Genomic DNA, 27,562 nt, shown 5'->3' on the forward strand with positions numbered 1-27,562 from the left:
GCGGAGCTACCAAACGGCTTGGGCTAGGTGCGCAGCGCTGGCACGCGCACTGTGAGTTCTTCTGTCAGAAGCAGTACGGCAATAGCGCTACCTCACATGATGGACATGAGATACAATGGCTCGCCGCAGACCCGGGCGTCCTGCATCTATACGAGGTTAGAGCTGGTCGAAGTTCTATCGTCGACGTCGATATTGGGAGAAAGACGGCTGAGCAGAATCAGTGCACCGGAGAGGAAAAAATCCCGGGAGTTTGGGGTGATGACAAGCTTTCATAGCCGACATAAGCCCAGTCGTGCACTTTCTAGATTAAAAGTCCCAGAAAAGAGAATCAATCGGAAGGGGCCTGTCAGGGTAACATTTGCAAGCTTGTGAGGTCGGTGGCTTGGGCGTCCGCACAGATGTGGCCTTCATTGGTCAATATTACGTCGCCACATGAGTATGAGAAGCTCGAGGAGTGATGCACAAGGACTGCTGGTGCGGTCATGTAGTAGTTTGGAAGGCCGAAAAAATAGCATGCGACCGTGAACGTATAGTCATAGATGGGTCGTCTGGCGTATGCCGTCTGAGTTCGTCACCTGAAGAACCATGTGAGCTGAGCGCCTCGAGTGGGGCATGAACAGCTGAGCATGAAGGGAGATCGTCGCAGTCCAAGTCAAGCTCGCGCCCAGGGCCCGCCCGACGTGACATTCACTGTGACATTATTACCCAGGCCTGTCACTGTCTTGATGTTCGACTCTCGCCATGTATTTGCTCTCGCTGCTTTCGAATACCTCGTCGAAACAAAAGCGCAACATTCACAGCATCGCGCTCTCCGGAGTTGCCAGCTGCGAAATCTCATACTGAAAGCTTGCTTCTGACCGTCTTCATCTTCTGCTTCCGCTGGGCGACAGAATGGTCATGAACTACAGTGTTCTACGAAGGAAGACGATGTCCCTCAGCGGGTACCCCACAGTGAACACATGCCTCTCGCGCGTTAATGCGGCGAGCGCTGCGATTTTGGTCTTCGTCGTCAGCAGGTGGCGGGACGTGATCGGAGGCCTTTTGGTGGACTTTCGGGGAAGTACCCTCACCTCCGCCGGCGCCTGAGGGCTTCGCGCCGCCAGCTGCGCGGTCTTCTGATTTCTGATGGTCAGTTCTACTCAGCGTTCGACTAGGACGCGAATAGTACATAACATCTGTGTGGCGCACACCGCCGCACCACCATCGCAGTTAATGCTCACCAGACCACAGTGAAGTTGAGTAATCAACTCGGCCATCCTAGGTGCGTACCCTCCTTCGTCACTAACCAGCGCATTTACCCCTCCATTGCTAATACACTAGCCCTTCTACTACATCTAATTTGAATTGATTCGACAGGCGTTGTACGAGTCTCAAACCGTGCAAGCTCGACCCGTGCGTCACGTCAGCCTTTCCGGACTCCCGCCAGCATATACAAGCGCGTTCTTTCGTATCGCTACTCCATCTCGCCCACTCCTCGCTCTACACTGCGAAGACTGAGTCGTGAACTTGCCCCCGCCATGTCCACCATTGATCTCACTCCTCGCGGCCTACTGAACGGCGACAACAACTATATCTTGCAAGACCAGGGACTCTACGACTTGCTCAAATACATCTGGGCGGGTCTGATCCTCCCCAGGTCGAACTGGGAATACGCTGAACGCCTGCGCCTGCACGAGGAGACGTACTCCAACATCGAGCCCGTCATTACGCCTTTGATTGCGGCCTATAACACGGCGAGAGCGGCCCCATATGCGCTTGATGGCTCGTTGGCTCACATAGATCCAGACCAAGGATCACTGCGTGACGTTCAAGGACACGACCTATCCCAGTATCACGGGTACTGCGGACGACATCGTCAACTACGCGCAGACAGCCGCTGGTCACGGTCCCGAACCGTTCTTCGCGTACGGTACGCTGCGGCTCACAGGTCATGTAACACGAATACGAGCTGATGTCTTCCTAGCTAACCTTGTCGAGACCCTTCAACAGCTCGCAAGCACCGAGTCCCCCTCTGAGCAGGCGACTCTGAAGAAGACCATCGGCAACATCCTCGATTTCCATCTCACGTTCATCAACACGATCATCTCGAAGTCTCAGACGGCGGTCAACAACCTCCGCGAATTCGAGTCGGTGACCATGACTGATAGGCAGACGATCCTGCTCTGCCAGGCGGCCGTAGTGAAGACGCTCGACATGGACCTCGAGACGCTTGACACGCTGCAGCGCCACTTGGCGGATTATCGTCACGACATCCAGGTCGATGTACGCGACTACGAGAAAGGTATGTCGCCCTGTCCGTTCATCAAGCATGTATAGCGTGACTTACTATATTTCGCAGACCTCATCAGGGCGTCCAAAGCGCCCTCTTGGGATGTGCTGGTAGTCTTCGGGCTAAGGCCGTCTGGATTCTTCCGCAGGATGGCTGACAGACTCAGCGAGGCCATTCAATATTTCACGGGACTTGCCAACGTTGCCGACGTTCAGCTCGCAGAGGAGAGGTGCATCGTCGCTGCCTTGGCCGCAACTGAAGTACGCAGCTACTGTTGTTGCGTGTGATACTTCACTGACCATGATGCATATTATGTTCTAGTCGGATCTGACTTCTCTCCTTGGTGCCATGAGCCCCGCGGTCACTATGGTGCAGGAGATGATGGGCGCCTGGCAGGGCATCTCTGAGGACCTAGCTTCTATCAGTCAGGCTATGGAAGAGGACATCCAGGCTGTCAACGCGATCGTTGCGCGCATCATCGAGGAGAAGATTGCTGAGAAGTGGGAAACGTTGGCGGCAGCTGGTGCGTCCATTTCAGAGAGTTGGCCGCCGGAGCACGAATACTCAACTCCTTTCCAGCGGATCGGTTCCGACAGGCTTCCAACATCACTGACGTGCAGCTGGAGACCCTGGACCAGATGGAGAAGGATAAACAGGGGACCATTGTCTAGTCACATATCCGAGCGGCGATGTTGAGTTCGCCTCCGATCTACGCAGTTGACCTTTTCGACTCTGAATGCTCCGAAAATGTACTTGTAGTATGTGTACCCGCGTATGACTTCAAAGGATATTGTGATGCGCTCCTTTCTGGGCACCGAATTCACGCAATATTGGCGAAGACGATAGGGCAATCGAGCGTTCAGTCTGCTCTTGGATGAGTGACACGAGCGGAGTTATATATTTTGCCAATACGACAAAGACTCTCGTCTCCTCAAGCGGCCATCATGCAGCCAAGCGAGAACGCGCTCGACGCAGACAGGAGCTGGTGGTTGCGCACGTGGCTGAACTCAGGCGCAAAGGTTTTGCGTGCTTTGTCGCCTTCCCACCAAAGCGCCTGAACCTAGCGTGAAGTGCATACCCCATTACTGCTGCCAGGAATATTGGGGAAAGAGGTCCTGTGTTCCCCGCAGATCGCAGCGCTCAGTGCATCGATGGCCATTGGGACGTATTGTCGGTGTCACCGATGGTGAAAAGCCAGCAGTTCGAGGTTTTCATTAATGAAGCATGAGGTATCGATACATTCGAAAAATCGTCAAGAGGTTTGGCCTATATGGAACGGCGCTCCAGGTGATTCAGTCGGTAGCCATGATGGTGGGAGGAAGCAAGGAGGGGAACGCCATCAGACAGCGGCTCTACTCTTTGTTCTCGCCGTCATCACGCATCGGCTTGCTTGCTGCTGATACCTACTACCGCTGGAGATATAGACGCGCTAACTGTGCACTTAACCTATCCAGTGAGTCCTTTTCCTGCCGAGCAAACCACGATCATTCATCCTCGTCCACGTCGCAGCACGAACCTTACATCAACGCTTGCTCTTACCCTCATCATGGACCCCGGATCGTCCACAGCATCTGCTGGCCCTGAGGTGCCTGCTCCAGTCCCTCCCTCTGGCTCCTCCGCGCCTGCGCCTCCCACCGCCAGCACCTCCGCCGACTACAAGGTCTACAAGCCGTCCGATTGGTCCCATCTGCATCCGCCTCGTACGTCCCGCCACAATTCCTTCCTTGCGGGCCACTAAGCTCTGCTCAACCCCCACTGACGCGTCCCCCAGCCCCTCCACCGGACTCGTACTTCACCCCAAGTCCCGCGGATATCCAGAACGCACAGGCGACGCTCTCTGCGCGCACGCACGCGCTTACGGACCGGCCGCTCGAGCTGAAAGCGGTTCGCGAGGCAAGGGAGAAGGCGAAGCGGGATCGGTGGCCAAATGTGCGTGGACTGGACGCCTACACTGAGCTTGTCTATGTTGACCCTGGCCTCTCACACAGACCACGATCCGCATCCGCTTCCCCGATCGCACGCAGCTGGAGAAAATCTTCCCGTCAACGAGCAGGATCAAGGCGGTGTACGCATTCGTGCGCGAGCGGCTGCGAGACGATGTGAAGCCCATCAAGTTCATTCTATGTGCGTGCTCGTCGACGAGAGGCGTGTGTATGGCAAGCTGACCTTAGCGCCATCGCAGACCAACCTCCACGACTCGATCTGAAGAACTCCGACCCGAACGTGCGCGACAAGTCGTTGGCGGAGCTGCACCTTGCGCCGTCTAGTGTGCTATTGTTACGATTTGAGGACGTGTCGCTGAATCGTATGTAACCGATCTCTTTGCGTTGTCCGTCCCGACTTCCCATACATCCTATCATGGTTTCCTTGTCTACAACATTCTGCCTCTTATGTCGCCCATCCAACCTTACCCGTGCAAATTCTCTGACGCCTCTTCGCAGACCCCACCTCCCCCGCCCCTCTTCTACCCGAAGTTCTTGCCCTCGCCGAAGACCTACCCCCGCCCGCCAACTACGAACAGCCTGAGCCTCCTGCACCCGCGCCGCAAGAGGGCGCGCCTGCTCCGCCACCGAAACCGAGCGCCAGTGGGGAGAAGAAGATCCCGAAGTGGCTCGCGGCAGGGTTGAAGAGTAAGTCATCGTTCAGATGAACGAGTGATGGGGATGCTGACGACGGTATTCAGAGAAGTAATGATTTGTATTCGCTGTAATCGTCACGATCTGCAGTGACCGACCTTGCTGGATCTAGAGACAACGCAATCTGTACCATATCAATGATCAACGAGCATGCTGTCGGATGCAGGCGAGAGACCAAGTGCAGTTCGCGAGCGAGTGCAGACTGTGCGAAGTTTATCGTGCGCTACTCGAGCCATGACGTCGATCCTGTCGACCTTCCCGGAGCCAGTGAGTGAGTGCGATCATCATTGAATGCTGGACAGCGGTATGAGGCGGTGTCCGTCGCGGACATAGCACGATGCGCGTCGACGGCGAGGGCCAACTCCCGATGCCTGACCAACGCCTCGTCATCAAGGACCCTTCAGCGTCCCGAAGCTACAGCGTGCATTGTGCGTATCTACGACTGATTGACCATGGGCTGGCGGGTGTTGAGCTGGGCGCTGTGGCGCACATCGATGTAGATGGCAGATCGTCCTTGGCAAGAGGGGGCTTGCAACTATCTTTGTGGTTACGTGAAGATGCTTTCATCGGTACCCTGTTCTCTATCCTCAGGCAAGTGGTGGGCTGGCGTGAGCACGGGAACGAGTGATGTCTGGATGTCTACTTGATAACTTACGCGTAGTATATATATCCGTCACACCTTGTCCTCAACCGCGACCTTTTAGCTCTATCATGCCCACCTGCTTCGGACCTCCGTACCTCGCCAAGACGCGGTGCCTCTCATACTGTCCGGACATCCATTTCCCTCCCTCTGCGCAGGTAGCGGATCTGTCCTTTTCCTGCCAGCGGACATAGAGCGGGAACCGAAGATTTCGACCGCCAAGACCGAGTCATCGCGCATATATACGCCATCCATGCGCGCTGCTCTCTAGCTGTCGCCGGCCCCCCGTCGCGCCCCTCGCACTCGCTTGCTGCCCATCGCGCTCGCTTGCCGCAATCGCCACCGTCATAAGGTCGACGAGCCGAGCAGTCGAAGCATACCAGCCTCTGCCTCTACTCATCCACCACATTCGTTTGACACTATGGCTATCGACCCCAAGGCGAGCAGCGACAGTCTCGAGCTTCCCCTTCCTCAGGGGAGGGCACCGGCGACGCGGGTGCAGCGCTTGAAGGCGTATATGCTGCAGGAAGTCGACGCGAATGAGAGCACGACGCCGCTGGCTGCCTACTCCTTCATGACGGGCTACGTGTGAGTCGATCGGCGAGGGGAAGTATGCCACTGCTGACCCTACCTCAGCGACGCCGTTGCCTTCTCAGCAATCTTTGTCTGGTGCGGCTTCCAGACGGGGAACTTCATCCAGGTGCGGATACTTTATTGTTACCTCCCCGCACCCACTGACACCACCCCCCTTCTCAGCTCGCTGTCGCCATCGCCCGCCTCTTTGAAGACGGTCTCACTGGCGTTATGGACCACACCTTCCACCTACCCGATCGGCAAGCGCTCGCCTCCCTCATCGCCTTCAACGCCGGTGCCTTCATCGGGCGCATAGGCGACCACATCGGCCCGAAGAAGCGTCTCTGGCTCGTCCTCGGCACCCTCCTGCAGACGCTGTTCCTCATGGGCGCGGCGCTCGCGCTGTGGAAGTCCGGCCAGGGAAGCATCGCGAGCGACCGCGGCGACCCAGCGTGGACGAATGTGCGCACCTACGTCGCGCTTGTGTTGATGAGCGCGAGCTTGGGGCTGCAGGGTATTCAGGCGAAGCGCTTGAATACGCAGTTCGGGACGACGAGTATGTCGTGTTGTGACATTGGTCTCGATAATGCGCTGATCGTCGTTGCAGTCGTCCTGACCACTATCTGGGTGGAGCTCATGAGCGACCCCAAGCTCTTCAGCATTCGCGAGAGCGTCCGTACGCGGGATCACCGTCTCCTCGCCGCAGGTGCTCTCTTCTTCGGCGGATTTGTCAGCAGGGCGTAAGGGTTACTGTTCTTTCCCGTTCGCACATAGCAATCTGACCGCTTTTCGCCATAGGATCCTTGCCGAAGTCGGTGCAGGAGCAGCTCTCGGCGTTGGCACCGGCATCCGTCTCCTCGTTTCCCTCTCCTGGATGTTTGTCCCGGGCAAGTAACCTCCTCGCCTTGTGGATCCAACCTTCTCGCCCCGCGGATCCTTACTTCGTTTGACGCGCGGCAACGTGCGTTCGTCTACCTTACCTCCAACCCATCCTCGCTCGTTCTGTGGTGCAGCATTGTCTGCAGTGTAGCAATCAGTCGGTCGTTTGTTAGTGTGTGTTGTTGTCCTTTTGCTGCTCGTCGGATTTACAGCCTCGCATGTTAGACTCGGAGTGCAAGGAATAGAATTTTGAATCGCCATAGTTCCGCGCCTGAGGAACCACAGAAAAATACGGGAAACTACGAGCGCTACGTCTCTGCATGGTGACCTAGTGATCCTCTGGACGCTACATGATTTCACTGCGCCGTCACTGATAGTACATGTGCCCCTTCTGCCGAGGGTGTACCTGCTGAAATCTGGCCTGCTCGTTCGCCTCCGTGGGTTCTCCGGATGGAACGGAATGGTCGTTGCGGTACTTGTAGTGAGTCTTCGCGCGTGCACACACGATGTCGGCGTCTACATGGTCATACGCTGTCAGCGGCAATCACGATGGCGAGATACAAGGTGCATACAATAGGTTGGCGCGGGAATCGACACGCTGCGCGTCGCTCGAGCGTAGACGTGGCAGAGGTTGTACGTGAAGCGTTGGAGAGCGTCAGCACTGCGAGGGGGATCAGGACGGTATGCCGTAGCGCAAGGTGGCTGAGATGTACCTGAGGTTGTTTTCCTACGATGACACGCGTCAGCCAAAGAATTAAGTCTTGAGATACCTCAAAAATAGCCACTCACATCGCGAAGGACCTGTGGGTGTATACTCGTCAGCCATCAGTGTGATGAGAAGGGGGGTAGTCACTGACCCAGTAATGCACGGGCCTGCTCGTCCCTTGGATTCCCGCGTGACTTTGCAGGTAGAAGTCGAACTCGACGGGATCAACGATGTTAGTATCGATAACGCTGCCCGCAGGCGCATTCCCGCTCCTGTCTTTAGTGCCCAAAGGATTCAGGCGCGTGTTGTGCCGCTGTGGGGATGCCGAGTAGGACTCAGATCGGAAAGAGAGCGTGCAGCATTCCACGAACCTTTGTGGCGATCTAGAAAGATGAACTCAGTGGGCCGTTGGTGATATCAAGCAGTGCAACCCACAATAAACGTGATCTTGGCTGTCACTTCCAGCGAGCGGCATGCGGCTAAAACAAGGGGTCAGATGATAGCAGCATCTTAGTACGAAATTTCCCGTACCTCGTAGCTTCTGTAGCTCTTTGCCGCCTCGGTGAGCGCCACAAGCAGTGATTTATAAGACGCTTACCCTCGTCCTTCACTTGCTTGAACTGACCTTCGGAGACACCGTCTGAAGCAAGATTAAGACGCACGCGATGGGATATACGTAGATAAGCAACCGACGCACCGCGGTAAAAGAAGATCCTCGTTGGTTTACTCGCTCCGGCTGACTTTCCCTCTTGTTTCCTTGCGTCCATGTACGCTTGTATCAACTCCTGCAGACAGGAACAATCAACCTCAATCCAGCACTTGCAGAGCATCCGAGAAAACACACTTTTGCCATGTCCTCGAAGTCGTCGATGAGTTCCTGGCGCGACGTCTGCTCCCGGCTGGTGGCACGGTACTTGGCTGCATCAGGATCCACGCTACCTACCATCGCCGCATACGACGATTGACCGACAGCGCCCTGGAGCTGATTAGGACAGGATCATAACGCTTGGGCGAGGCACTTACTGGGCTAGGGTGGATGACGTCCGCGCCGAGGACCAGCGTCGGTTTGGTCCGGTCGGCGAGGAGGTTCGAAGGGTCTCCGGGTTTGATGATCACATTTATGCCGCCGAGTTTGGCGTTGATCCTGCACGCCTGTAAGCTTCCACTTGAGGGACGGCGAAGCTTCCTACTTCATGCAAACATTGGCCCAGTACTGAGAATTAGCGTGTGCACTCTTCTGCGCTTTCAGGCATTGCGTAGCCACACCGCTCTGATGGTAACATGTCAGAGGGATCTTCAAGGACGATGAGAATCCACAAACAACGATGTCGCCTCAGCTGCAGGACCGTTAGTGAACATTCCGCGGTTGAGATGACTTCGTGCATACTGTTTGACCTCAGTCCATCTCTCGTCACCGTTGAAGGGGAGGACAAAAAAGACGATCTGTGGCAGTGGCAGCTTATTTGCACGCAATCTAGCAGGAAGTTCTTCTAGACGCTGCGTTGGAAGTCAAGAATAGATTGATCGACCGGGGAAATGTAGATGTACCTTTGTTACGCTTTGCTGAGGAGAGACATGCCTGAAGAAGGATCATAAAGTTGTTTTAAAACAACCGTTTGGCAAAAACGTACTCTGACAGAACGGGGTCATTGACTGGGAGCATGCCTAAGACACCATTGAGTACCGCCAGCTCTGAGTGTAAAAGCGAGCGGCTTACCGTAATTCGCAGCTTCCTTCTTGAGCCCGATGATCTAATGGAGATCAGCGCGATACACAGGGCACTACGAAAAGAAGCGACTGACTAAGGATTTCAGGGCATCGAGCGGGAAGCGTGACTTGTCCTCGACCACCAAGACAGCCCACGAGTTAAGCGGCATCGGTTTGAAGAATCGCTTCCCCTTCCTATACAGAGGCAGTAAGGAATTGATACTGACCATTTGTTCGATTTCCGTACACATTCCAAGCGCCTCCCGTAGGAATCTGAAAGCAAAAGCTGTAAGTAGGATCGATACACGAGTGAATTAGTGCGGACCATGTTCTCAGCCTGCTGGCGGAGACCGGGCTTGATTCCGTATTGCATGATTGGGGCAGCAAGCGTGCGCGATTCGACCTGAATCGGCGTCTTGCTGATCGTGATGCCAAATTGCTGAAGCCATTCGCTCCGATCGTATCCAAGGACCTACAAAGGATCCTTAGCACACGACTGTTCTCGCGCGAGCGGTGTACTATACCTCCCGACCGCGTTGAATCGCATTGAAGCGAGCTGTGGGGTTGAGCGTCGAGAACTTGACCATTTCGGCCGTCAGTTCTACATAGTCAAGGTGAGCGTGAGGCCGATAGGATAAGCGCCGGGCAAAGAACGCACCAGGTGCGATTTGACCACGCCAAGATTGTCCCTCCGGCACGTCGCAAACCTCAAGTGGCAGAAGCGCCTTGCCCGACGAGACCTGGTGCGATATGAGGAGTGACCGAATGCGGATCCATCGAAGTAGCATACCTCAACGCAGGGCAGGGCAGGGTACCGCAGAGGCCGGCCGAGTTTCTTGAAGTATTCGGCGACGGAAATGGTGGTGTCGGGTTCCCCATCGCGCCTGAGGTTGAACATGGTCTTGCTGGCGCCCTCTCGCCGGAGCCCAGTGATCGCGCGAGGCAACCGCTGGGCCGTCTGGCCTCCGGTAGTAGTAACCCTTAGCCCGCTGAGGAAGCGCTTGAGAGAGTACGATCGACGAGTGTCGAGATCTGCTAGGGCGGATGGGTTGTCGAGAGGGAGGTTGAGATGCTTGAGGCATAGACTGATCAACGAGCCCGTCTGGTACATGATAGCGGTTGAGATGTCGACGTTGGCGACGAGTTCTGAGGATTTGTGAGCGTGGGGGGACACGGGCATGTATAGGAACCAGGTGAGAAGATGGACGTACTGTCGATGACAGGTCGTACGGACTGGAAGTATCTGATGGAGTCCATTGGTGAGCGGCAGCTCGTCGAAGACGCCTGAGGCAGCATACCCTCTCCATAGCTCGAGTCCTCCGGGCAACGCCTTCTTGCCAATGGGGGTGAAGAAGCTGCGTGTGTTGAAGGGGAGATTCTGCATTGGTTCCATGCGCAAGGCAACATTGAGAGCCTGACGATGTAAGTCGGTCAGTGAATCAATGGCGTGCGCGATCTACACGCACCTGAAGGGTCGTTTGCGCTTCCTCGTCGAACGACTGCTTGCCTTGGGTGAACCGGAGGAGTGACCTGAGACGGCGAGGGTTAGCCAGGAGCAAGGATGCCGCCGAGTTAGCTGGCACGAACTCGGGATTGATCTCCTTCACGAGCTTGATCTTGACGATGCGGATACGGGCTGGCCGGGTCTCGTTTCTGGGACTTACGGTGATCTCGAACTGGAAAGTTGGAGTTCATGAGAGGTAGTCGCACAACTAGACGGAACGAGTAAGTACCTCTTTGGAGTTGTCGGGGACGTCAAGACGGTAGGAGGAGTACATGTTCTTCCTCCCGTCGAACACGACTTTCTGGGTGAAGATGTTGGGGGACACTTCCTGGAGGCGGGCAAACAACTCGAGGCCGCGACGGACGGGCAGAGGCTTGTCGTTGACCATGTCTATCGAGTCATGTAAGACGGGAAGGCGGCTGCATGGCGGGAATTGTGCAGCCCTACGCACCGACTGGGATCTGATCAGCATAAAGCAAGAAGCAGGATACTTGCATGCGTACCGTCATAGTGATAGATCGTGCCACGCTTGAGCGTGAGCTCGAACATGTTCACGTCGTTGTTCTCCTTCGTCCCCGCGTACCCAAAGCCGGGGCGCTTCTCGCCGATGGCGGTGACCGGCGCTGGAAGCATTCAGCGACAGGGTGAGGACTCTCGAGAGCGATGCTCAGAATTTGCGAGAGTCAAGGATCACGCACCATCTGCGATTCCCGTTTGCTGCGGTGCAAGTTCCGGCTGGGCTACGACCTTGGGTACGCTAGTTCCCTTCTGATTACGACGGCCTTTGGGTGCCATCTTCGTTGTGCTTCGCTGGCTTGAGTTTCGCAGGTGGGTTTCGACTGGGTTGAGGGCTTGAGCAGGTTCGTAGATGAGGGGGAGGAAGAGCTATGACCGCGCCAGCCCCGGTATATATACCCGTAGTGGGCGCTTAACAGGGAGAGACTGACGTGGACGTATGAGCGGTCCTCAGTCACGAGTGCCGTCCTAGGTTTTCGAAGGTCGGAGCTGATACGGGGACCTGGTGTATTGCGCCAGGCTATGCAAGCGCTGTACGAAGATAAGTCGTGTGTGACCGGCTAGACCACCGAGAGATGGCAGATGACCACTCAATGTATGGACAGCGCCTTTATCGAGGTCGTCAAGGTCGGGCAGGAGAATGATCCCAAGGTCGTTCGGGTGGCCGCCATCAACGCGACGGGAGGGTAGAGGAAAGGCCCTCTCCTCAATTGCGTCCACTGGTCGCTCCCCTCAATGGTTTCCTCGAGCTTCACTTCACCGCTCTCGAGCTCTTGATCGACAAGTTGCTACTTTCGTCAAACTCATTCCTCGGTGGCCCTTCGTCCGAATGTACTCTCCCGCTTAGCGTTCGCGCGTCGAAAATCTCGAGGGTGTTGTAAACGGAAACTTGCGAACCGGACGGCCTTCGCGAATGAGCGACATCGAATAAAATACCAGCCGCCTCAAAGAAGGAACGTCGCCGAGGTGCACGTGGAGCCCGAGATATTCAGACTGGCGTTGGAGACATCGCCTGCTATGGACAGACTTCGTGTAAGTACTGTCCTTTATGCTCACGTCAAGTCCAGCGCTGAATTGGCCATCAGCTCAGCGTAAAACCCAGACTGACATGGACCATCTCAATAAACGTCCAGACGAGCGAAGACGGGGCGAACACACCAGCCCTGAACATCAACAGACAGCTTCAAGACTCACAAAAGCCGATGTAACCATCGCATGGGGATTGCGCCGCAGGTGGATGCGGATGTGACAGGCTCGAGATGTAGTATATGGCGATGAATTCACGACGCTACGCATATCGACATGTACAGATACTCTTTGATATGGCTTCGGTTCTTCGAAGACACTGCAATTGAGTTAGTCGATGATGATGAGGAGTTGCCAATGCAATGAAGATCAGAAATGTGTAGTTGTCTCATACCACGAGCCCCAGGAGCGCCGGCAAGCGCTCCCTTTGGTGTGAGGCTCCTGGCGATCGAACGCAAATTACAAAGTACCATCATGCGAAGGCAAAGTAGACACGAGACTCACAAAATTGAGGAGTCTCTCACGAGTATAGATCCTCCTCCTCCTCGTCGGCGGCGATGATGGTGGTACGGAAGAAAGAGCAACAGGCCGGACGCCGCGCCAAGAAGCGGAAAAATTGCGTGGGAACATCAGCTGGGTCGCACGTGGATTTCCCGTGCCTTGTTGATCCCGACGGCGACGGCAGCGACCGAGGAAGTGGTTCCTGATGTCTTCGAGGGCGACCATGCCAACGCGAATGATATCCGAATGCCGAGCGCGCCCGCATATAAAACCCAGCACGTCCGCCCGAGGGGCTCTTCCCCATTCCCTCCGTCCTTCACGTTCTTTTTCTCCAAGTCCATTCTTTTGGTCCCGGCGGCCCAGGTTCTTCGTTCTTTCAGCCCATCTTCTCATTACAGGCCTCAGTCCTCCTCATTCTCCACCGTTTGATACGGATTTCCCTCTCATTCTTCGCATCTAGCCAATCCACGACTTTTGAACTTCTTCATCATGCGTTTCTCCGCTGTTCTTGTTGCTCTCGCCTCCTTCACGAGCGTCCTGGCGGGCCCGCTGCCCCTCGCGGCGCGTATTGCGCGCGGGGAGATTGAGCAGGCTGTCCGTGCTGCCGATGTCGAGGCGCGCGCGAACGCCGTCCCTGTCGTAGTGTCGAACCTCGTGTGCGATGACAGTGGCGAGTGAGTACCCAACTTCGATCGCATATGTGCGTCAGACTAACGCAACTCCAGCACCCTCGTCTCGCACGACGTCAACGTCGCCCAGCTCCAGATCTGCGGCGGCATCGCCGGCAGCATCCAGAAGTGCCAGGGTAACCCCACTTCGACCACGGGTGCGTAATCCATGCTTCCCTCACCTTCGACTCTCAACTAACCTCCTCTCAGGCGTCTCCGGCACCGCCACCTTCACCATCGACCCCGTCGAGGAGGGCGACACGATCAACGTGTCTAAGGGCCGCTGGGAGCAGCACATCAAGGCCGCGTTCAAGCAGTGCGGCCAGGACGTACCCTTCACCGCGACCTTCCGTGCCGGCGCCGCCAAGGGCGACATCGATGTGACGCTCACGCGCACGGCGGGGACGAGCAAGAAGGCGAGGTCGGAGGAGGCGAGGAAGGCGCGCCGCAACGTGCCGCGGAGGTTCCATGGGATTGAAGCGAGGGATATCTAGAGGAAGGATTCTTGGGATTGAGTTACTGTAATCGGGCTCTTCGGGCGAATATCTTTTGCTGGGTCAATGGAATGGGACTTATTCCGATTTGTTGTGTGAACCTTACGCTGCGTTGTACGCATGCGGGATGCCGCAGGTAACGAAGACGAAGACGCAGATTCTCTCGAAGGTGGGGGATGAAGAAAAGCTTGGCGTAGCGACTTCCTCCCCAGCGGGCGCCGTAGACGAAGTCTGGTGCTGCATGTAGACGCGCTGATCAACGTAAAGCCATGGGATGTGCTTGACTTCTACCGCGAGGAGTAGCTGATTCTTCTTACCCTCAAGCACATTCACAGACAGAATAACTTGAAGTAAAGATCGTAAAGACAGATGGACTTGGGCGCGATCCTGCTAAACTTGCTCAGACGCCACCCTACCACTGCCACCACCCTCGTCTCAGGCCGCATTGATAGCGGCGACGAAGACGTCGAGCGCCGCCATCTGGCCCCACGTCGTGAAGTCCTGAGCGGGCCCGGTCCACGAACTGGAGTACGTGTCTCCCTTGGCCGCGAGGTCGAGGAGGGCGTTGAACTGTAGGCGCATGCATGAGTCACTGGCAGACGGCCCCGAAGGGGGAGAGGCCGTGGAACAACCCCGCTGAGCTCACCTGCACGCAGACGTACGAATGGATGAGGATGCGCAGCGCCTCGTTGTCGCCCTTCCGGCGGTTGTACGCTTCGTCGAGGGCGCGGACGAGGACGGACTTGAAGCCGACGGCGTCGTTGTTCTCGTTGGGGTAGGCGCCCTCTTTGATGACGCCGTCGTCGCCTGGGGGTGGGTGAGAATGCGGGATTGGGGGACGGTCGAGGGAGGTAGAGGGCGCAGGTGACTCACGGTGCCACGCATTTGTCTTCATGGCCGCGTTCGCGACGTTGGCGGCGAGCTTCCTGTAGTCGTCGTTGTCGGTCAAGTCCACCAGGATTTCAAGGCCCTCGAGCAGCTTGCCAGTGTTGTAGGTGAAGAGCCTGCAGCAGGGTTAGCACTCTGGTGAGGTGTGTGCATTCTGTGAGGTACCAGTCCGCGCCGTGCTTGCAGTCCTTAGCCGTGATGGAGTCGAGGGCGAGGTTGTCCTTCATGTTAATGTTGCGGATCCAGGCTAAGCTCTTCTCGGCGGCCGTGATGTACTTGTCGTCGCCCGTGGCCTCGCCGAGGTAGGCGGAGAGGGTCATGTAGAGGCTGACGCAGGCGTTAGGTGGGATTCAAAGCCCTCGCGTAGAGACGTACCCTGTGGTGATGCTGTTGATGCCGTCGCTGCCTTTCTCGGTTTTCTACGATCCATAAGCAACGACCCCGGTGCGCGATACGTGACGGATGGCACATACCCAGAAGACACCGCCGGCCATGCTCTCTGCATAGGCAGTTCAGCTATGAACCCTGATTGCATGAGAAGAGCAGCTTACTGTCATTGCATGTTCCCTTGAAGGTGAAGTCCTTCGTCGAGATCTTGCCTGCCTTGGCGTCGTCGTCGGAGATGGCGCTGGATGGGGTGGTGAGAACCTGTCAGAGCGTCGAGAGTGCAGCGTACTATGTGCTGATGTGCTCCCACGTCTTGATGGCGTTGTTCAACAGGTCCTTGTCGTTGTACGCACGCCAAGCGTAGATGGCCGCGGTAGCCCACCATCTACACTAACAATGAGCCGTACCACGACCGAATAACGTATGGACCTACGCAGCGTCATCGTTGAACTGGCCATATTCAAGTGGTCAACCTTGACGATCTCAAGCTGAAGGAAGCCCACATACCCTTCAAATATATCAGCGAGGATACGGGAGAGCATTCACTTCGGTGCTTACCCCCACTGATCATAGTTGTCACGCAGACCCCACACGTTCTTCAGCTGGTTGACGACTTGGTCCTTGTACTTCGTCGTGCCGGCGCGATAGTCCTCGTTCGCCATGGACGCCCTGTTGAGAAAGCAGTCAGACTCTGGCGCAAGGATAGGGACACGCGTCAACTCGCCAGACATTGCCCGACTGCCAGTAGCCAATGCCGTCGAACTCGCCCGTATCTTTCTTCAGTTTCGGGAGGATAGCGTCGATGGCGGCCTCGGAGATCTTGATGATTTCGGCATCTGAACGGTCGTTGGAGAATTTCTGGTAGGTGGAGGTAGGAGGTCAGTTACCAAGAGGGAGCAGTTCGATGGGGCAAGCAGATAGTCGCGAGCAGTTGTGAGGCTCGACAGTCCACTCACCCTCCACTTAAGCGGCACGCCGAGGTCTTGGGCAAGGGAGAGGGCCGCGAGAGAGAGAAGGGACAGGCTGGCGAGTCCGAGCATGGCGGGGAAGAGATAAGTTAGGGACAGGTTAGAGACTACCTAGTATCTTTGTCGCCTTCTTATATACGGCGCCTCGGCCCATAGCATGATATGGTCTATAGAGTACCATATCTAGGGGCGGCGCAGAGAGAGCGCGGCGATGGCGAAAACGCTTCGATCAGCGGTGGTCGAAGTGAAGGACGAGTAGATGAATAGCACTCAATGAATACCGAGCGGGAAAGCCTTACCAGTACCTGGATCCTGCGGGCTCCCAGAGACCGTTGATGCGGAATTGCGCAGAAGCCCAAGCAGAAACACTGCCTTAGTACGCTGAGACCCTTGAGGTGTGTCGGAGGAGGATTTCGACAGTGTGCTCTTGACGTCGACTGATGCTTATCCCATTCTGGTGACCATAAACGAATCTTGTTGCGACAGAGAGGGTTTACGGAGGTTCGCGCAGAGACGAATGTACTGAATTGAATGCGAAGCATTCAAACGCGGGCTGGTGCGCCATGCATGCTGGGGTTCATGTTGGCGTCAGCGCGAATGAGAAAGCGGTAGGAAACCTCGGAAGGCGTGCATCATTTCAACCTACAATTCTCTGTAGGAGTACAGTCAGCACCCCTCGCGACCTTGACAAAAGCGAGTTCGCAGGAACGAGGACGCTGATGGCGCGAAGCAAAACATGCTGCAAGCGGAATTCGAACTTCCCACGAACCCGGCGTTTGCCGAGCGCTCACTCCGATGACGAACTGCGAACCTCACGGTCCTCTCAATCAACCTTTTGCTTGTTCAGCTCACGGTCTTCATCATCTATATGGTATCTAGCGAAGGCCTACTAGTACACAATCCTCTCTAAGTGGCTTGTAATTGAATCTTCCCCATTACTCAATTCTGCGCAACAAGAACGCCGCGGTAGCGCATCTTGCCCTCTTGCAGCACCTTGAAGGCCTCCTCGATACCGTCTTCCGGCATGGGAAAGGTCTGCACCACGGGCTTTACGCCGTGCCGCGCGGCGAACTCGAGCATCTGGCGATAGAGGATGCGCGGGCCGCACGCAGAGCCCTGAATAGTGAGGCCCTTGGCGTTGACAGGGAAAGCGGGGAAGTTCTCGAAGTTGCCCAATTCGACGGTGAGTGGGAAGACCTTCCCTTTCGGCGCCATAATGTCGAGGTAGCTGGGGAAAGCTTAGCATGGATGGAAGCAAAAGCAGGGCATAGCTTCCTCACAGCTTCCAGTCTGGCTGCGCACTTGGAGTGGCGAGCAGGCAGTCGATGGGTTGGACATGGGCGAGGCTGGTCAGGCCTTTGGTGGCGTGGAACTCGGTCGCGCCCAGCGCGATGGCTTCGTCCTTTTTGCTCTCGGTGCCGCTGAAGACGACGACTTTGCAGCCCATTTTAGCGCTGCCAGATTGTCAGCGACGAGAAGGCTCAAAGTCGAGGATGTACGTACGCGAACTGGATGGCAAGATGACCGAGGCCACCGACACCGATGACGCCGACACGGTCGGTCGACGTGACACCATACCTGTTCAGTGCCTCAAATACGGTGGCACCACCGCAGAAGAGCGGACCCGCATTGACGAGTTCAATCTCGTCCGGCACGCGATGCAGGAATGCCTCACGAACGACGGCGTGACTAGCGAAGGAGCCCATATCGAGATCGCCGACCCCGTATAAGACGGCCTTCGGGCAGTACATCTGAACATGGCTCGATTAGAGGGTGAGTTGGACGTGTTTAGGGGAGGAAAAACCTACATCCTCGCCTCGGAGGCACATTCTGCAGGAGCCGCATGTGTCGTGGACGTATCCCCACCCTACGCGATCGCCGCTGGGAAACTTCTCAGCATACGCGAACGAAGGAAGTTTCTGGGTCATACTCACGCCTTCAGATCATGGCAGTTGGGACCAACGCTCTCGACGATGCCGACGCCTTCGTGGCCGAGGACCATGTCCGTCGTGCGGTAGTGGACGTCGGTGTAGCAGAGGCCAGAGTGGGTGATTTTGACCAGGACATCATCGTTCTTCAGCACCCGGTACGTCTTACCCTTGAGGACTTTGCCGTCCTTTGAGCCTTTGTAAACGGTGAATTCGGTGGACATGGCTTTTGGCGAGTTGACTAAACAGAGGGCAGGTTGCTGTGGTGAAGAAGTTGAAAGTTGTGAGGGTGGCAACTACTGGCGTATATATACTCCCGAAAGCCATCGATACACATCGCCTGCACGCTGGCGCGCGATGACGTTCCTCAATCGCAGCGGCGGAAGCAGTCCATTGGGAAGAAACGTGGAAGGCTCCGAAATTACGCGCCTAGTATAGCATGGTCATGGCATGGACAGATGCGCCGAGCTGGATGGAGACGGTAAGCACACAGGCGTATTGGGTTCCTTCAAGTGACCGAGTATATTGCAAAGGCCTTCGTATGATTCAGTGCCTCCCTGAGACCAAGCCCATTCCCGAGGGTGATACGGTATGGTCGAACGCAGGAGGCAAGGTGCTGATCACGCAAGCGAATCATTCAGTCAACTGATCACAACGGCAAACATTACGCCACAAAATCACTGACCTTTCTTCCACCTCGGCGACGCGCTGTGAGCGCGGTCAATGCCTTCATCTGAAGTCGTGCATCCTCTCCGAAAATCCATCGAAGTCAGCTACTGAATTCTGTACATTGCTTCAAAGACTGGTGTCTAACTTACTAGGGGACTGTCGACAGATACGCGAACCGGCTTGACGTTCACGAGTACGACGGGCACACATAACACATCGGCACCAATCTTAGGGGCAGCGATATCGTGTCTGTTCATATGTTCAGCCACATTCAGCCAACAGCATTAAGCGAATCTTCGAAGGGCCACCTTTTCCTCGCATGCGCCTCAACGTCGCACTGCCGCTGCCAATTGTCAAGGTGTTCGCCACAATGGGCGCAGGACCAGGTCTTCGCATCTGCGAGCTCGGGGATCTCGTTCCTGCGTGCGTGACCCGCCTCGGTTGCGGACAGAGCTCTGAACTTCGCGATTTCCTGCTTTTCCGCGTGATGCTCGTTGTAATGAAGCACCTACGGCTCGTGTTAGTGCGACGCATTCGGAGAACGCGATTGAGCACATACAGCGGAACGCCATTTGAAGGACAACCTCGTCCATGTGCCGCCAATTTCCTGCGGTGGGCAAAGGGAGCAGAAGAACCGTGGATCAAGCTGGTCTAGCCCTGCGAATGTCGTCGTCGCCGGGGACCGGTTGACTGCGTCCAGGAGTGCGACTACGACGCCCGAGAGGTCTGAGCAGTATTCTGGATTACAGTCACTCATGCAGTACGACCGCCTGAAGAGGTATTCCTTGGCACTGAGGCATTGCTCGGAGAACGGTGTAGATGAATGCCATCGCTCCTTGCAGGTCGCTACCGCCAGATCGAGGACATCCACCCCCGCGTCTTTGAGCAGCATGCCGCCTTTTTTGACCTCCTTGGGCACATCATCGAAGGCGCGTCGCACACTATAGATGTTGTCGCTCTTATGCTTCCTAATTGCACTCGCGCAGGCCCGCAGGGCTTTCTGGAATGCGGCATCCGGAACATCCGCATCGACGTCGGAGTAGACGGGTTCCCAAAGCGGCTCGAGCTTGATGACCTCGTGGGCCGGCGGCAGCGTCAACCACTCCAGCGTGAACCACTCCAGCGGGCCGACGTTTCTATGGTACACCTCGTTGTACACCCGGGCAGCGGCGCGCTTTCGTTGGCCGATGATGCCAGGGTGGTCCGTGGCGAGGCGGCGCCGGCGGGCTTTGGCGACTTGGGTCTCCCATTTCTTCTTGATACGCCGCCAAGCTAAGTTAGTGGGAGGTCAATTTTCGGCGTGGGATGACGAGCACGCAGCGACTACGCACAGGCTTCGGTGAGTTCCTTTCGTTCAACCTCAATGTCGCCGTTGGTCATGACATGTTCAACATCCCGAGGGTCATGACCGATCTGCAGAAGTCGCGCCCGGATGCTGTTGTGTGTTAGAAGTGCGTTTGGCGAGCGACTAGAAGGAAGGCGACACATACGCTGATTTCCGCTCCTCGGCCAACTTTGCGAGCTCGCGCCAGCTCTCCGACCGTACTTCTGAATGCCAGGACTTGTATTGAGGAGCAGACTAGATGGATCGCGTCATTTACTCAGAACTTCGCAAGTACCCTTGAGGCAATAGATAGAAGAAGACTTCTGACTTACCTGGACAACCGAAAGCACACGAGCGATCCTACGCTCGCGGAACTCCTTGTAAGCTGCTTCCGCACCGGGCTTCTTGCCAGCGATATCTCCCTTGTATCGCGCCACGATTCTGAGCATGCGCTCGACGTCGGACCTCCAGTAGTAGGTGGTTGGCGACGCCCAGCCTTGGTGTACTAGAAAGAACGTCGTCGTCAGATACCTTCTTTCATGAGTGTATGTATAGACAGGCGCATACTATTGGTGTAGAGAACCAAGGGCAGGACGGACGCATCCTCGCCGGGAAATTCGCGCTGGAACCTTTTGGAGTTGAATGAGCTTGGGGGATATGAGCGAGGGTGTTAACGCTAATGTGAGGTGATAGACTCACTATACTCTCCTGCAGGGCTCGCACACGCGCATGAGCAGCTGCCAGTCGATGTCGACGCTGGCGCGGCCGCAATTCTGGATATGCATAAGTACTCTACCGGTCAAGAGACCGGAGGGCTAGACGAGAGCACTTTGGGTGCTGCTCGCAAAGACTCCGGTCGCTATGCAGAGCCTCACCTGACATCTGTTTCCTTTGAAGACCAGGTCAGCGATCCGCGTCTCTGACGTCCCGGGCGGAGGGGTCGGACAGCGCCCTAAGCAACCTCGGGCATTCTTCCAAATGCCGGCGGCCTGAGGGGACGCGAGGGTGTCTTGTACTTGAGTGCACGTGTGCGAGAGAGCGTGCAGAGTTCCAATGTCGAGCCGCTGTAGGATCTAGGAAGCAGTATGTCAGATGAATGCTTGAAGCTCGGCATGCAGGGCGCCTCTTGGGCCGGATGTTGCTTACCTCGAACCAAATGTCCAGGGGCATGCACATGAGCTTCGAGGTTTGCTTCACGCCCTGTCTCTCAGGCGCCGCAGTGCCTGTAGGTTTATTGTCTGCATTGAAGGCTGCACCTTTACGCGTGCGCTTCCTGGGTGGGCGCTCGGGCTCTGGGGCACGGGTGAGCGCGCTAAGGGTCTCAGCGGTCCTCAGAATCGCATAGACCCACCTATGTCGGACTCCTCTTGCCCATCATCAGACACGGCCTTAGGCTGTCTCTTCTTCCCCTCTTTAAGGATCCCGCTCTTGCTCCGCGTTGTGCGCATAGCGAGAAATACTCCTGCGAGGAATGGGTTGAGCGCAAGATATCGATGGGGGCTGCATGCAGCACTGCTATTGGGTATTTATGTAGGTCAGGACTGGATCGAGTCATTGAAAGATCAATCAAATTCACCGGGAGCGTCGAGGGCGCAGCTGTGTTCATGTCGTGTTGGAAGGACGGAAACCCGCTGCAGCGTGAGTATCGGGCGAAGCAGAGCGCCCGACCGGCAATTGCCGATGCTACACGTGACATGTTAAGTCCGGCCTGGGGAGACGTACGGTCATTAACGCCACATTATCATCGTCCCTTTCATCATCCATCCATGCATCACTGATACTATCCAAAATGCCACACGACCACCAGCATCATAGCTGCGCAGATGAGAGCCACGACCACGACCATGATCACGATACGTCCGGCCTTGGTCCTCAGGACAACTTGTACAACCATGTCGATCGCGGGGTCGTGCGCGCCCTGAACGCAACTAATGGCGAGGGCCCAGAGGTTATCAAGCCCTGGCATGAGCGGATGGACGAGACCAGGGTGCGCTATATATCTTAACCTTGCCTTCAAGGAATGCTGACAGCGAACACGGCAGTTCCTCGAGTCCGATGCAGACGACCAGATGTAAGCGCCCATCTCGCTTGTTCTGTGACTGATCGAGGTTAAGCGCCCATGACCTGCAGGATCATTCGTGTACCGTTCACGGGAGCCGTCCGCCTTCGCTCTATTCTGCTCAAAACGGGCCCAGCCGACCAAACACCGTCCAAAGTCGTCCTGGTGAGTGACCGATCACATTGCTGCAAGTCAGGCCGAGGCGCTCATTTCGCTTCGTCTGTCCTCGCAGTTCGCCAACGCGGCGGAGATGGACTTTGACGATGTTGCGGACAAGATGCCGACCCAGGAATTCGACGTGGCGCAGGGTCGGGAAGTGGGTGAATATGCGGTGAAGTGAGTGTTGAGCGTACGCGCAGTATCCACGATCACGTCTAATGCTATGCAATAGAACCGCCAAGTTCTCCAACATCTCTAGCATTACGCTCTTCTTCCCTGGCTCACAAGGCGCGGACACCACTCGCATCTACTACGTCGGATTCTTGGGCCATTGGCAGGAGGTCAGTGTCAGAGAAGTCCTCATTAAGTCCGTGCTGACCGGGCTTTTGCAGAGGAATACCAGCATACCCGTCACCGTTTACGAGGCGCAAGCGAATCTTGCTGACCACGAGAAGATTGCTGGGACGGACGGCAACTTCAGCAGGCTCGGCGCGTAGCGTGAAGAAGGATAACATAACCCAGAGCATTCCGATGTAACCTAGGAAATCAAGTTGTATCATAGCGTATGTCCTTGTTTCTCTATGCAAGCTGCTAGCCTTGGGCTCACCCATCCACCTCAGATACCTGTAAAGGAATCAAAAAAGCATTCAAAGGTGCTTACGGGATGACGTCATTGAATACCTTGTTGCTATCGTCGATTGTTACGAGACTGAAGGCAAGCCGTAATGCTGGGATTACACCGTCAGCGCGACCGTCGGGGTCGTATAGCTGCAGCTGGCCACACCGAATGCTCGGCGACGACCTGTTGAACCGGGATGACGTCGCCCTTGACTCTTGGCCTGTCAAAGTACGCACTTCATCAAGTGAGACGACAAGTCTCGAGCGGGTGAGGGTGAAGGTCTGTCAGTCGTCGTCCGCACGCCGTCGGTGTCGCTCAACGTTACTGATGCACCTGTAACAGACTCGGACAATGGTCATGACCGTAGAGGGCCCATTCGAGCAGCCGCGTGAGGCCGCTATGTGCTGCCACCTCATTTTATCATGTATGGACCGCAGCGCCTCTCGTCACCCTTAGCGCTTGGTCGAATGCACTGCTATGCCTCACCGAATACACTGCGAATAGCAGCGATACGATACCCGCCCGAGGCCTACACTCTCCGATGCGCTCGTCGTCGGCATCAACGTTGGCAGACTAACGCGCACCTGGGCCTTCGTCCGTTCAACTCAACTTACCCCACGCATCACCAGTCCCTACCTTCAAAAGTCATTGGCGGCGGTGCGTTGTATGCCCTCACTAGAAGATGATGACGTCCTTCATGGCATCCCGTCCTGCGGCGAGGGCGGCCTTGTCCCCCGCTAACCATCCTATCGCTTATCGGACGTGCCGCTGGGGGGCAAGTCATCGGATGGAACTAGCCAGCGGGGATCGTGATGCATGGGATACACAGTGGGCAGCTGCGCTTCTGGCGGAATTCATCCCTCTGTGAAAGGGGCGCTCGTGGGAGCGGGGGGCGATAAGTATAAAGGTGGGCGAGGGAGGTGTTGGGTTGACCCAGTTCCGCTTGGTGTCTTCGAGAAGCTCTAACCCTTTTTGTTCACCTACCTATCTACCTCGGGGAGCCAGTTGCCACAAATGTCGACCTCTGCGCAGTGGAAGCAGCTGGATGTGGCGGTTATGGGCGGTGGGATTGGCGGGTTGGCTGCCGCCGTCGCGATGCGGCGCGCCGGGCATAGAGGTGGGCGTGGAGTGTCGTCTTCGTGTTCTGCGAGGCTGACTACGGTACAGTGACGGTCTACGAGCGCCGCAGCTTCGCCGCCGAAGTCGGAGGTGAGTGTTGCATGGCCAGTATGAGATGCGTTTCGCTTACGACTGTGTGCCCAGCGTCTATCTCGTGCGCGGCGAACGGGACGCAGTGGCTGCATGAGTGGGACGTTGACGTGCCGGCGGGCAGGCCCGTCATCCTCGAGCACCTGACGATGCGCGATTGGAAGACGAGCGAGCCGTTAGCCATCTACAGCCTTGGGGACTACAAGAAGGAGTGGGGTAATGTAAGTTGGCCTTCATGCTGTTCTGCTGTACATCTCAAATGCTGATGCGTGCCCACAGGTCTACAACATGTTCCACAGGCAAGACATGCACGCGATGCTGCTCGAGTCGGCGATGTCGGAGGAGGGCGAGGGCGAGCCGGTGAAGATCCTTGTCGACTACGTCTGCGACGACGTCGACGTGGAGGCGGGCATCGCGAAGTTTAGGAACGGCAAGGAGGTGAAGGCGGACATCATCATCGGTGCTGATGGCATTCGGGTGCGTATACTCACTGGCGGGCGGCCATTGACTGGCAGGCGACGATTGAGGGGCTGCGTCCATTGTGCTGATTGAGCTTGCAGTCCAATGTCCGCACGGCGCTCGGCATCAAGACGGAGCGCAAATATGCGCCGCAGACGTGCTTCCGGTGCAATGTCCTCACTTCCGATGTCAAGCGCCTGGGTCTCGTCGACTACAGCTACGAGCCGGCGATCCAGTACTGGAATGGGTTCGAGCAGTATGAGGAGTATGCAGGGCGCCTTCTCCTGCTTGCCACTTGGCTGACACTCACATAGCGTCAACAAGTACTTCAAGATTGTCATGTCCCCGTGCGCGGGCGGCGACGTATGTTCTTCGAACTCAGTAATGACGCCTCGTGCGAATTAACCACCGTTCAGATCGTCTCGTTCTACTGCTTCATGCCAACCGAGTACGCCGAGCAGCACACCTCCGAAGGCTTCACCTTCAAGGAGGTGGACGTCGACGAGATTCTCGTCGGCGCGTACGCGGACAAGCTGGAGAAGAATGTGGTCGACCTGCTCAAGCACTCTATCGACCGGATGCCGTGGCGGCTATACGTACACGACGAATACCCGGTAGGTCGTCTGCAACTCAGTGGTCCTGCCGAGCTCAAACGGCCTCACAGTACTGGTCGAAGGGTGTGACAACGCTCCTGGGCGACGCCGCGCACCCCATGATGCCGCACCAATCCCAAGGCGCCTGCCAGGCCATCGAGGACGCCGCCTGCCTCGGCATCCTCTTCTCTGCCAAGTACCCGCAGTACTCGAACGACGTCCCCGCGGGCCTCCGCATGTACGAGCGCATCCGTAAGCCGCGCGCGACGCGGGTGCAGACCGCGAGCCGGCTTGCTACCGACGACATCAACGAGCGCATCGGGTTCACGTCGCTCGGGCTGCCGAGCGCGTTCGATAAGAAGGACGGGTGGACGAAGTTGACGATTCCGGAGATGAACTCGTAGTGAGTGTTGCGATCGTTGGGACGAAGGAAAGATGCTGACGGCTTTCGCAGTGATATGAAGGAACACATCGAGAAGGAAGTTGCGGCGGAGAGATCTTAGGTTGTATACTAGACGGCATTCCCGACGTGCATGTGCAAAATAGAGAATGGAATTTCAGTCGATAGAAGCTTATGCCTTTATTCAGCTTGCACGACGCTTTACATCGAATCAGAGAACATGTCGATGGATCCCTTGACCCCGTTGGTATTCCAATCAACGAGGAGATTATCCTGGTGAGAAGCATCAGCAAGAGTGTCACCTCGAAGTGGACGGACGTACAGCGCAAGAGCTGCCAAGACCAGCGTTTCCTATCCAGCCAGGCTCCCAGTAGATGATTCTGGAGTACGGTCAGGCATGGTCACCGGGGATGCGTTCGAACGTACCCTGTGCCACCGACATCGGCGAGGACTTCGCGAATGCTAGCGACCCAAGATTCTTGGCCCGCCGCAGAGATGGGAATGGAGGACTCGCTCATGGTGACTCCGCTGCATGAGGTGGGCCAATCCGTTTCTACGACCATGATGGGCTTCGGGCTGTTAGACCTCGCGCTCTCCAAAACAACAAGCGCACCCACCTTGCCATAGGTGCTCTGCATTGATGACAGGCTGCTTCGGAGGTTCGCTAGCGTGGCGCCAGTGTTGTAGAAAGGATAGAAGGAGAAGCCCATGACATCGACGTCGTCCGTGGTGAATGCGCCCTGGAAGTCGAGGACCTTCGAGTACCAGTTGGATACGGTCGACTTGTCCCAGCCGTCGGCGAGGTGGACGACGATCTTGGTGCTGGAAGAGGCGTCGCGCACGCCGGCGGCAGCGGAGTGAAGGAGTTGTGAGAGACCCTCGTAGCCGTTGGAGGAGATCTGTCCGGCGGGGAAGAGCATCCCGGAGTTTATTTCGTTACCGATCTGGGGGAGGTTAAGGATGGGTAGAGAGTGTGAGGATGGAGAGTAGCATACCTGGATGAAGTCGGCGGGGGTCCCCTGATCCGAGAATTGGGTCACGACGTCCTTGGTGTAGTCGTAGATGTAGCGGTTGAGGGAATCAAGGTCGGTGGGCCAGGAGGACGGCGTCGCTTGCTTTCCAGGATCCGCCCCTTCCTGAAGTGAGTTTCGGCATTGTAAATTGGAGGGGCGGACTCACAAGTATCGCTGTAGTGCAAGTCAACCATGATGGCCATTCCAGCAGCCGAGGCGCGCTTGGCGAGGTCTAAACCGTATTGCAAGCTATACTCGTCGTAGCTGTCGCTCGTCCAGATGCGAATCCGAGCGAGGTTGGTACCATGATTGGCCAGGATCTTCTCGAATGGCTGCGTTGAGCCGCCGTCATTGTACGTCTGGCCGTCGTTCTCCAGGTTGATCAGGGAAGAAAAGTCGGCACCGTGGTAGGTGAGCGCGCCGGCCAGCCGGCACGCGGTGAACGCGACAACGGCGAAGCGAGTGAAGAGGGACATCGGGAGGAATGGACTGCGCCATGCTAGACGCGGGATATATATCGGTGAGGAAGCAGCAACCAGGGCGCGCAACCGGGCGGGCCGCAACCAGCCTCGGGGAAATGACCAGCATGGAACGGATCACTGGCAATTTATGCAGCGCATGCAACGTCGGTCACAAGCCAAAGGTCCACAGGATGCAACGACGATTTCGGTGCAAGGGGGGGTCCCTAGACCTCGAACGTTTGAGCACAGTCTGCGCATGTCCAGCGCACCAAGTCCTACCAAGAAGCGCCAGTCCAGATTACCGTCG

General features: G+C 56.4%; 12 protein-coding genes across 12 annotated transcripts; 7 read left to right on the forward strand and 5 right to left on the reverse strand.

Moving 5' to 3' along the window:
• Positions 1 to 1,069: 1,069 nt before the first annotated feature.
• SCHCODRAFT_02625792 (uncharacterized protein) lies at positions 1,070 to 3,131 on the forward strand. The gene is made up of 6 exons (XM_003032221.2): positions 1,070 to 1,733; positions 1,786 to 1,909; positions 1,964 to 2,281; positions 2,339 to 2,529; positions 2,591 to 2,792; positions 2,849 to 3,131. The coding sequence occupies exons 1-6, from the start codon at positions 1,518 to 1,520 to the stop codon at positions 2,938 to 2,940; spliced, it is 1,143 nt and encodes a 380-aa protein (XP_003032267.1). The 5' UTR covers positions 1,070 to 1,517; the 3' UTR covers positions 2,941 to 3,131.
• Positions 3,132 to 3,635: 504 nt separating this feature from the next.
• On the forward strand, positions 3,636 to 5,168 carry SCHCODRAFT_02625796 (uncharacterized protein). Its single transcript, XM_003032220.2, has 7 exons — positions 3,636 to 3,722; positions 3,779 to 3,969; positions 4,041 to 4,198; positions 4,258 to 4,393; positions 4,452 to 4,574; positions 4,711 to 4,899; positions 4,953 to 5,168. The coding sequence occupies exons 2-7, from the start codon at positions 3,816 to 3,818 to the stop codon at positions 4,958 to 4,960; spliced, it is 768 nt and encodes a 255-aa protein (XP_003032266.2). The 5' UTR covers positions 3,636 to 3,722; positions 3,779 to 3,815; the 3' UTR covers positions 4,961 to 5,168.
• A 654-nt stretch (positions 5,169 to 5,822) lies between these two features.
• SCHCODRAFT_02625805 (uncharacterized protein) lies at positions 5,823 to 7,262 on the forward strand. The gene is given in 8 exon segments (XM_050345319.1): positions 5,823 to 5,847; positions 5,869 to 6,133; positions 6,182 to 6,245; positions 6,302 to 6,674; positions 6,726 to 6,858; positions 6,917 to 7,038; positions 7,055 to 7,222; positions 7,234 to 7,262. The coding sequence occupies 5 exon segments, from the start codon at positions 5,967 to 5,969 to the stop codon at positions 7,011 to 7,013; spliced, it is 834 nt and encodes a 277-aa protein (XP_050200019.1). The 5' UTR covers positions 5,823 to 5,847; positions 5,869 to 5,966; the 3' UTR covers positions 7,014 to 7,038; positions 7,055 to 7,222; positions 7,234 to 7,262.
• On the reverse strand, positions 7,112 to 11,782 carry SCHCODRAFT_01125396 (Piwi-domain-containing protein). Its single transcript, XM_050341069.1, has 31 exons — positions 11,613 to 11,782; positions 11,418 to 11,537; positions 11,144 to 11,307; positions 10,998 to 11,086; positions 10,877 to 10,940; positions 10,709 to 10,824; positions 10,622 to 10,653; positions 10,201 to 10,556; positions 10,069 to 10,150; positions 9,935 to 10,011; positions 9,736 to 9,882; positions 9,658 to 9,683; positions 9,506 to 9,605; positions 9,421 to 9,454; positions 9,335 to 9,368; positions 9,252 to 9,282; positions 9,021 to 9,200; positions 8,894 to 8,973; positions 8,727 to 8,847; positions 8,548 to 8,679; positions 8,401 to 8,488; positions 8,302 to 8,343; positions 8,235 to 8,252; positions 8,139 to 8,182; positions 8,075 to 8,086; positions 7,855 to 8,016; positions 7,787 to 7,798; positions 7,711 to 7,724; positions 7,570 to 7,658; positions 7,219 to 7,513; positions 7,112 to 7,163 (listed from the first exon to the last, which is right to left on the reverse strand). The coding sequence occupies exons 1-30, from the start codon at positions 11,707 to 11,709 to the stop codon at positions 7,365 to 7,367; spliced, it is 2,712 nt and encodes a 903-aa protein (XP_050200020.1). The 5' UTR covers positions 11,710 to 11,782; the 3' UTR covers positions 7,112 to 7,163; positions 7,219 to 7,364.
• Positions 11,783 to 13,124: 1,342 nt separating this feature from the next.
• Positions 13,125 to 14,206, forward strand: SCHCODRAFT_02625817 (uncharacterized protein). Its single transcript, XM_003032218.2, has 3 exons — positions 13,125 to 13,631; positions 13,683 to 13,783; positions 13,836 to 14,206. Exons 1-3 carry the CDS (start codon positions 13,447 to 13,449, stop codon positions 14,117 to 14,119), a joined length of 570 nt encoding a protein of 189 aa, XP_003032264.1. The 5' UTR covers positions 13,125 to 13,446; the 3' UTR covers positions 14,120 to 14,206.
• A 149-nt stretch (positions 14,207 to 14,355) lies between these two features.
• Positions 14,356 to 16,447, reverse strand: SCHCODRAFT_02625818 (glycoside hydrolase family 76 protein). Its single transcript, XM_050345320.1, has 12 exons — positions 16,351 to 16,447; positions 16,119 to 16,252; positions 15,953 to 16,063; positions 15,828 to 15,845; positions 15,684 to 15,779; positions 15,559 to 15,635; positions 15,481 to 15,506; positions 15,383 to 15,426; positions 15,173 to 15,334; positions 14,993 to 15,123; positions 14,766 to 14,926; positions 14,356 to 14,689 (listed from the first exon to the last, which is right to left on the reverse strand). The coding sequence occupies exons 1-12, from the start codon at positions 16,432 to 16,434 to the stop codon at positions 14,555 to 14,557; spliced, it is 1,179 nt and encodes a 392-aa protein (XP_050200021.1). The 5' UTR covers positions 16,435 to 16,447; the 3' UTR covers positions 14,356 to 14,554.
• An 854-nt stretch (positions 16,448 to 17,301) lies between these two features.
• Positions 17,302 to 18,514, reverse strand: SCHCODRAFT_02501845 (GroES-like protein; the record flags this gene model as incomplete). The annotated part of the gene is made up of 5 exons (XM_003031782.1): positions 17,302 to 17,590; positions 17,643 to 17,816; positions 17,866 to 18,113; positions 18,171 to 18,243; positions 18,297 to 18,514. The coding sequence occupies 5 exons, from the start codon at positions 18,512 to 18,514 to the stop codon at positions 17,302 to 17,304; spliced, it is 1,002 nt and encodes a 333-aa protein (XP_003031828.1).
• Positions 18,515 to 19,019: 505 nt separating this feature from the next.
• Positions 19,020 to 21,731, reverse strand: SCHCODRAFT_02503613 (uncharacterized protein; the record flags this gene model as incomplete). The annotated part of the gene is made up of 11 exons (XM_003031781.1): positions 19,020 to 19,073; positions 19,109 to 19,208; positions 19,268 to 19,467; positions 19,519 to 20,231; positions 20,291 to 20,394; positions 20,450 to 20,538; positions 20,616 to 20,788; positions 20,851 to 20,930; positions 20,983 to 21,056; positions 21,430 to 21,506; positions 21,635 to 21,731. 11 exons carry the CDS (start codon positions 21,729 to 21,731, stop codon positions 19,020 to 19,022), a joined length of 1,761 nt encoding a protein of 586 aa, XP_003031827.1.
• Positions 21,732 to 22,023: 292 nt separating this feature from the next.
• On the forward strand, positions 22,024 to 23,061 carry SCHCODRAFT_02625830 (DUF1000-domain-containing protein). The gene is made up of 6 exons (XM_003032217.2): positions 22,024 to 22,270; positions 22,326 to 22,354; positions 22,414 to 22,507; positions 22,575 to 22,678; positions 22,734 to 22,842; positions 22,894 to 23,061. The coding sequence occupies exons 1-6, from the start codon at positions 22,073 to 22,075 to the stop codon at positions 22,996 to 22,998; spliced, it is 639 nt and encodes a 212-aa protein (XP_003032263.1). The 5' UTR covers positions 22,024 to 22,072; the 3' UTR covers positions 22,999 to 23,061.
• Positions 23,028 to 23,657, forward strand: SCHCODRAFT_01300855 (uncharacterized protein). Its single transcript, XM_050341408.1, has 3 exons — positions 23,028 to 23,064; positions 23,122 to 23,403; positions 23,463 to 23,657. The coding sequence occupies exons 2-3, from the start codon at positions 23,166 to 23,168 to the stop codon at positions 23,510 to 23,512; spliced, it is 288 nt and encodes a 95-aa protein (XP_050200022.1). The 5' UTR covers positions 23,028 to 23,064; positions 23,122 to 23,165; the 3' UTR covers positions 23,513 to 23,657.
• Positions 23,658 to 24,046: 389 nt separating this feature from the next.
• Positions 24,047 to 26,012, forward strand: SCHCODRAFT_02625836 (FAD/NAD(P)-binding domain-containing protein). Its single transcript, XM_003032216.2, has 9 exons — positions 24,047 to 24,237; positions 24,288 to 24,329; positions 24,384 to 24,550; positions 24,609 to 24,806; positions 24,890 to 25,053; positions 25,103 to 25,151; positions 25,205 to 25,402; positions 25,453 to 25,784; positions 25,836 to 26,012. Exons 1-9 carry the CDS (start codon positions 24,135 to 24,137, stop codon positions 25,882 to 25,884), a joined length of 1,302 nt encoding a protein of 433 aa, XP_003032262.1. The 5' UTR covers positions 24,047 to 24,134; the 3' UTR covers positions 25,885 to 26,012.
• Positions 25,620 to 27,470, reverse strand: SCHCODRAFT_02541949 (glycoside hydrolase family 53 protein). The gene is made up of 7 exons (XM_003031780.2): positions 26,961 to 27,470; positions 26,777 to 26,913; positions 26,399 to 26,725; positions 26,208 to 26,350; positions 26,104 to 26,161; positions 25,836 to 26,054; positions 25,620 to 25,784 (listed from the first exon to the last, which is right to left on the reverse strand). The coding sequence occupies exons 1-6, from the start codon at positions 27,268 to 27,270 to the stop codon at positions 25,983 to 25,985; spliced, it is 1,047 nt and encodes a 348-aa protein (XP_003031826.1). The 5' UTR covers positions 27,271 to 27,470; the 3' UTR covers positions 25,620 to 25,784; positions 25,836 to 25,982.
• Between the last annotated feature and the right edge of the window lie 92 nt (positions 27,471 to 27,562).

The sequence above is a fragment of the Schizophyllum commune genome (genome assembly GCF_000143185.2).
Source record: "Schizophyllum commune H4-8 unplaced genomic scaffold SCHCOscaffold_6, whole genome shotgun sequence".
NCBI classification, from domain to species: domain Eukaryota; kingdom Fungi; phylum Basidiomycota; class Agaricomycetes; order Agaricales; family Schizophyllaceae; genus Schizophyllum; species Schizophyllum commune.

Excerpts from the sequence above, each read along its gene's own strand:
- SCHCODRAFT_02625792 (XM_003032221.2), top strand. The coding sequence starts at position 1,518 with ATGTCCACCATTGATCTCACTCCTCGCGGCCTACTGAACGGCGACAAC. Across the intron at positions 1,910-1,963 it reads CGAACCGTTCTTCGCGTACG|CTAACCTTGTCGAGACCCTT; the intron begins GTACGCTGCGGC and ends ATGTCTTCCTAG. Across the intron at positions 2,282-2,338 it reads TGTACGCGACTACGAGAAAG|ACCTCATCAGGGCGTCCAAA; the intron begins GTATGTCGCCCT and ends TATATTTCGCAG.
- SCHCODRAFT_02625796 (XM_003032220.2), top strand. The coding sequence starts at position 3,816 with ATGGACCCCGGATCGTCCACAGCATCTGCTGGCCCTGAGGTGCCTGCT. Across the intron at positions 3,970-4,040 it reads GTCCCATCTGCATCCGCCTC|CCCCTCCACCGGACTCGTAC; the intron begins GTACGTCCCGCC and ends CGCGTCCCCCAG. Across the intron at positions 4,394-4,451 it reads GCCCATCAAGTTCATTCTAT|ACCAACCTCCACGACTCGAT; the intron begins GTGCGTGCTCGT and ends GCGCCATCGCAG.
- SCHCODRAFT_02625805 (XM_050345319.1), top strand. The coding sequence starts at position 5,967 with ATGGCTATCGACCCCAAGGCGAGCAGCGACAGTCTCGAGCTTCCCCTT. Across the intron at positions 6,134-6,181 it reads TCCTTCATGACGGGCTACGT|CGACGCCGTTGCCTTCTCAG; the intron begins GTGAGTCGATCG and ends ACCCTACCTCAG. Across the intron at positions 6,246-6,301 it reads AGACGGGGAACTTCATCCAG|CTCGCTGTCGCCATCGCCCG; the intron begins GTGCGGATACTT and ends CCCCCTTCTCAG.
- SCHCODRAFT_01125396 (XM_050341069.1), bottom strand. The coding sequence starts at position 11,709 with ATGGCACCCAAAGGCCGTCGTAATCAGAAGGGAACTAGCGTACCCAAG. Across the intron at positions 11,087-11,143 it reads TCCCCGACAACTCCAAAGAG|TTCGAGATCACCGTAAGTCC; the intron begins GTACTTACTCGT and ends CCAACTTTCCAG. Across the intron at positions 9,455-9,505 it reads TCGATGCCCTGAAATCCTTA|ATCATCGGGCTCAAGAAGGA; the intron begins GTCAGTCGCTTC and ends GATCTCCATTAG.
- SCHCODRAFT_02625817 (XM_003032218.2), top strand. The coding sequence starts at position 13,447 with ATGCGTTTCTCCGCTGTTCTTGTTGCTCTCGCCTCCTTCACGAGCGTC. Across the intron at positions 13,632-13,682 it reads GTGTGCGATGACAGTGGCGA|CACCCTCGTCTCGCACGACG; the intron begins GTGAGTACCCAA and ends ACGCAACTCCAG. Across the intron at positions 13,784-13,835 it reads TAACCCCACTTCGACCACGG|GCGTCTCCGGCACCGCCACC; the intron begins GTGCGTAATCCA and ends ACCTCCTCTCAG.
- SCHCODRAFT_02625818 (XM_050345320.1), bottom strand. The coding sequence starts at position 16,434 with ATGCTCGGACTCGCCAGCCTGTCCCTTCTCTCTCTCGCGGCCCTCTCC. Across the intron at positions 16,064-16,118 it reads TGGCAGTCGGGCAATGTCTG|GGCGTCCATGGCGAACGAGG; the intron begins GCGAGTTGACGC and ends CTTTCTCAACAG. Across the intron at positions 15,636-15,683 it reads TGGGAGCACATCAGCACATA|CGCCATCTCCGACGACGACG; the intron begins GTACGCTGCACT and ends CACCCCATCCAG.
- SCHCODRAFT_02625830 (XM_003032217.2), top strand. The coding sequence starts at position 22,073 with ATGCCACACGACCACCAGCATCATAGCTGCGCAGATGAGAGCCACGAC. Across the intron at positions 22,355-22,413 it reads TCCGATGCAGACGACCAGAT|GATCATTCGTGTACCGTTCA; the intron begins GTAAGCGCCCAT and ends CATGACCTGCAG. Across the intron at positions 22,843-22,893 it reads TCTTGGGCCATTGGCAGGAG|AGGAATACCAGCATACCCGT; the intron begins GTCAGTGTCAGA and ends GGGCTTTTGCAG.
- SCHCODRAFT_01300855 (XM_050341408.1), top strand. The coding sequence starts at position 23,166 with ATGACGTCATTGAATACCTTGTTGCTATCGTCGATTGTTACGAGACTG. Across the intron at positions 23,404-23,462 it reads GCGGGTGAGGGTGAAGGTCT|ACTCGGACAATGGTCATGAC; the intron begins GTCAGTCGTCGT and ends CACCTGTAACAG.
- SCHCODRAFT_02625836 (XM_003032216.2), top strand. The coding sequence starts at position 24,135 with ATGTCGACCTCTGCGCAGTGGAAGCAGCTGGATGTGGCGGTTATGGGC. Across the intron at positions 24,238-24,287 it reads GCGGCGCGCCGGGCATAGAG|TGACGGTCTACGAGCGCCGC; the intron begins GTGGGCGTGGAG and ends ACTACGGTACAG. Across the intron at positions 24,330-24,383 it reads CTTCGCCGCCGAAGTCGGAG|CGTCTATCTCGTGCGCGGCG; the intron begins GTGAGTGTTGCA and ends CTGTGTGCCCAG.
- SCHCODRAFT_02541949 (XM_003031780.2), bottom strand. The coding sequence starts at position 27,270 with ATGTCCCTCTTCACTCGCTTCGCCGTTGTCGCGTTCACCGCGTGCCGG. Across the intron at positions 26,351-26,398 it reads TGCAGAGCACCTATGGCAAG|CCCATCATGGTCGTAGAAAC; the intron begins GTGGGTGCGCTT and ends AACAGCCCGAAG. Across the intron at positions 26,055-26,103 it reads GTCTTGGCAGCTCTTGCGCT|GATAATCTCCTCGTTGATTG; the intron begins GTACGTCCGTCC and ends GCTTCTCACCAG.